The sequence below is a fragment of the Etheostoma cragini genome, chromosome 8, assembly GCF_013103735.1.
Source record: "Etheostoma cragini isolate CJK2018 chromosome 8, CSU_Ecrag_1.0, whole genome shotgun sequence".
In the NCBI taxonomy this organism is placed as follows: domain Eukaryota; kingdom Metazoa; phylum Chordata; class Actinopteri; order Perciformes; family Percidae; genus Etheostoma; species Etheostoma cragini.
The window spans coordinates 64649-69240 of record NC_048414.1 but is presented as its reverse complement, the minus strand read 5'-3'; the positions used below and the strand labels follow the sequence as shown (position 1 = coordinate 69240).

The following is a 4592-nucleotide window of genomic DNA, read 5'->3' as shown; positions in this document are numbered from 1 at the left end:
CTGTAATAATATGGCCTGCAGCGGGGCCCCGCTCCACAGTTTTACAACCTCTAACCCTGCAGAAAGGACGGCCTGCAGCAGGGCCCCGCCCCACAGCTTTACAACATCTAACCCTGCATAAAGATTTGTCAGAGCGGATCACATCTGAAACATGGATGTTTCTGATTGGTCAGAGCAGATCACATCTGAAACATGGATGTTTCTGATTGGTCGGAGCAGATCATATCTGAAACATGGATGTCTCTGGTTGGTCAGAGCGGATCATATCTGAAACATGGATGTCTCTGATTGGTCAGAGCGGATAATATCTGAAACATGGATGTCTTTGATTGGTCAGAGCGGATAATATCTGAAACATGGATGTCTCTGATTGGTCAGAGCAGATCATATCTGAAACATGGATATCTCTGTTTAGTCAGAGTGGATAATATCTGAAACATGGATGTCTCTGATTGGTCAGAGTGGATCACATCTGAAACATGGATGTCTCATATTGGTCAGAGCGGATCACATCTAAAACATGGATGTCTCTGATTGGTCAGAGCAGATAACATCTGAAACATGGATGTCTCTGGTTCATCCCCATATTTCATCTGAATTAAATAATATTGAATGAAAAATGCTATGGCATGTGTGTGTGCGTGAGTGTGTGTGACTGTTTGTGTGTGTGCCTGAGTGTGACTGTGTGTGTGTGTACATGAGTGTGTGACTGTGTGTGTGTGTGTGTGTGTGTGTGCGCGTGAGTGTGTGACTGTGTGTGTGTGTGTGTGTGTGTGTGTGTGAGTGTGTGTGTACCATTCTCAGACTGCCACCAGGTCTTCAGTCTGTTGGGAGCGAACGTTGTGACAACGTTCTCGATGCGATGGCCGCTCATCTGTTCACTCAGCTGATCGTACGGAGTCGCCGAGTCGCACAGGAAGCACTTCTTCTCCTCCTGGTTCAGCACACACAGAGAGAGACAGACAGGCAGAGAGACAGGCAGAGAGACAGACACATAGACAGAAAGACAGACAGAGAAAAAGAGAAAGAGAAAGAGAGAGAGAGAGACGGGGGAGTAAAGAGTTAATAGTGAGGTAAATTCCGGAGATTCCTGTCTGGTCTCATTATCGGTTAGTTATGGTGATGAGACTACACTGGGTTATTAATAACAGGTTTATTAAACAGGAAGCTGTGTGTGGTCCACATCTTCCCCTCTAACAGAATCAAAGTCAGCTTTTCACTGAGCACGCTCAGTCCCAATTCTCAATCTGATTGGACGCCTTCACTTTGACCTTTGAAATCGTCTACGAGTTCTAAACAGAAACATCTGGAACATCTGGAGAAACATCAACATCTGTCTGCTCTCAGAGCTCCTTTTAGGGAGGTGGTTTGATACAGGAAACACTGCAGACACACACACACACACACACAGCCAGACACAGACACCGACAAAGACACACACACACACGCACACACACACAGCCAGACACAGACACCTACAAAGACAAACACACACACACAAACACACAAACACACAGCCAGACACAGACACAGACAAAGACACACACACACACACACACAGAGACACACAAACACACACACATCTCAGATGCAGTCTAGTTGGATCTCAGTGCAGATTGTTAACTTATCACGTGTCTGTAGTTTACATTATTATTAGTTACCTGTTGGTGGTGTCTGTAGTGTACCTGTCTGTAGTGTCTGTGGTGTCTGTAGTGTACCTGTCTGCAGTGTCTGTAGTGTACCTGTCTGTAGTGTCTGTGGTGTCTGTAGTGTACCTGTCTGTAGTGTACCTGTCTGTAGTGTCTGTAGTTTACCTGCAGGTGGCTGACAATGCAGAACGGTTCAGGGCGGTTCAATCCGCAGGTAGAGGTGGACGACAGTTGGTGGGCTCGGCCAATCAGAAGGTCTCCTGTTGCCGGGTAACAGCTGCCCTCTGTGCACACGTCGCTGAGCTCAGGGATGCTGACATTATCGACTGAGGCCCCGCCCCCCTGGGAGCCACCTGAGCACACCTGCAGGGCTGAGAACACAAAGTCTGGTTGGGTCTGAACAATATGAAAGAAATGTAATCACAGTGATTATTGATTTAACAAGGTTCTCTGACAGATCTCTGGTTTCTGACTTTATTCATTATTATTTTTAATTATACCTGTCTGTAATGTACCTGTCTGTAGTGTCTGTAGTTAAGCTGTCTGTAATGTACTTGTCTGTAGTGTCTGTAGTTAAGCTGTCTGTAGTGTACCTGTCTGTCTGTAGTGTCTGTAATTAATGATGTCCCTAGATCAAATGTGTCTGTAGTGTCTGTAGTGTACCTGTCTGTAGTGTCTGTAGTTAATTTTTCTGTACTGTACCTGTCTGTAGTGCCTGTAGTTAAGCTGTCTGTCGTGTACTTGTCTGTAGTGTCTGTAGTTAAGCTGTCTGTACTGTACCTGTCTGTAGTGCCTGTAGTTAAGCTGTCTGTAGTGTACCTGTCTGTAGTGTCTGTAGTTAAGCTGTCTGTCGTGTACTTGTCTGTAGTGCCTGTAGTTAAGCTGTCTGTAGTGTACATGTCTGTAGTGCCTGTAGTTAAGCTGTCTGTACTGTACCTGTCTGTAGTGCCTGTAGTTAAGCTGTCTGTACTGTACCTGTCTGTAGTGCCTGTAGTTAAGCTGTCTGTAGTGTACCTGTCTGTAGTGTCTGCAGTTAAGCTGTCTGTAGTGTACCTGTCTGTAGTGCCTGTAGTTAAGCTGTCTGTAGTGTCTGTAGTTAATCCTGGATCAGTGGCTGCATTCTTTTTATATTTTAGATATCAAAGTATTTCTGATTAAATTAACTTTTATTATTTTAATAATTTAATAATTAATTAAAAATGTCCTCCTTCTGAAAACTTCCTAATTACTGAGATTAAACGTTATTAATTATTTATCGGCTGAATTATAACAACATAATAATTATAATAATAACATATCTTTCTCCATTATCAGAAAGCCAAAGGAGAGGGTTAATTATTTAAACACAGAGTAACCGATTAACCGACTCTCAGAAGGAGATTCCTTCAGCGTTGACCGGAAGTTAAGACCAAAATTAACTTTTTCTTTCAAACTTTATTGATTTGCAGCTGATTAACAGAAGAAATAGAACTTTTTGTTGTTATTAGAGTATTAAATGGGAACTCACCAAGCAGCAGCGCGAGCTCCAACATGCTGCTGGTCTTCAAAGGACAAACCAAACGGAGAAACGTCCCGGTCCGTGAGTCCGTGGGTCGGTAGATCCCGGTCCGTGAGTCAGTGAGTCCGTAGATCCCGGTCCGTGAGTCAGTGAGTCCCGGTCCCGTTAACGTTAGGAGGCCTCGAGACTCTCCAGACCCTGAAAGTGTCCGGGGTCTCTTCACAAAGCGGAGCTGCTGGTAATGGTTACGGGTTAGAAAGCCTGCAGAGACCAAGACCCCCTCGGACCCGGACTCCGCCTCCTCAGATCACATCCCACGGTACCTACACCTCAGCTCCACACTTCCGGGCTGACATTCAAAATAAAACGGGCTGAAACGTTGAATGCTTCTTGAGAGATGTCTTTACTCAGAGCGGAAATAAAGCCTTAATACTAGTATTATTGTTTATATATTGTATAAAGCAGGAACTATAAAGTGTCTTATAGAATATATTATATAATAAGTACACTACCGGTCTTGGAAATTCCCATTGACTTCCATAATAGACATACATATATATGTGATATGTAAATTACATGTATATACACATATATGTGTGTATATACACACATATAAATACAACATATATACACACATATATATATACATACTTGAAAAATACAAAGATAAATCACCTTCTATTACAAAACAAGAAAAACTTTAAAATGTGAAAAAGCCTTTTCAGTCTGATGCTTTTTATCTGAAATCCATGTCCCAAGACTTCCTGTGTGACAGCCACAGGTTTCTGTTCTCAGGTCTCTTTGTTCCATGGAAGAGGACACGTGACTTCATTTATATTATTAAACTATTTTTAAAGTATGTATGTCCTAATGAGATTAATTATGAGTTAACTAATTAAGGAGATTAATTATGAGTTAACTAATTAAGGACATTAATTATGAGTTATTAATGAGATTAAGTTTGAGTTAACTAATTACATTAATGAGATTTATTGCATTAATTCAATTGTCTGACAGCTCTTATATACTCACACACATAGGCTTATATGTTTGTACGTGTAAAGTACGTAAAGCTGTCAAATACTATTGATGAAGTAGAAATTACAGTACAGTACCCTTTTGGAGTAGAAAAATAAAACATGGAAATGCTCAGGCAAAGTACAAGTACCTGAACATAGTACATGAGTGCAGTAATTGAGTAAATGTACTGATGATGTTCAGTTCCAGTCAGAAACAAGTTTTTATAATTTTAATATTTAATTTGTCTGCTTCTCTTTCAAAATGAAAAACTCTTTTAATGAACATGGAGTTAGTGTTTCTCATTCTTCTGAAGAATCTGCTGGACTTCCCCCTCTCCCTCAGAGCTCAGACACACACACACACACACACACACACACACACACACACACACACACAGTCGTGTCTGGCTATCTTTGTGGGGACCA

General features: G+C 41.8%; 2 protein-coding genes across 2 annotated transcripts in view; one reads left to right on the top strand and one right to left on the bottom strand.

The window, feature by feature from the left end:
• LOC117948941 (laminin subunit beta-1-like) overlaps positions 1–121 on the top strand; it is a 3839-nt gene extending 3718 nt beyond the window's left edge. The window contains exon 7 of the mRNA XM_034878912.1: positions 63–121. Coding sequence (XP_034734803.1) covers positions 63–121 — 59 coding nt within the window. The remainder of the gene's footprint in view (positions 1–62) is intronic.
• Positions 122–138: 17 nt separating this feature from the next.
• On the bottom strand, positions 139–3329 carry LOC117948940 (laminin subunit beta-1 variant-like). Its single transcript, XM_034878911.1, has 4 exons — positions 3157–3329; positions 1815–2020; positions 796–934; positions 139–161 (listed from the first exon to the last, which is right to left on the bottom strand). The coding sequence occupies exons 1-4, from the start codon at positions 3179–3181 to the stop codon at positions 139–141; spliced, it is 393 nt and encodes a 130-aa protein (XP_034734802.1). The 5' UTR covers positions 3182–3329.
• Between the last annotated feature and the right edge of the window lie 1263 nt (positions 3330–4592).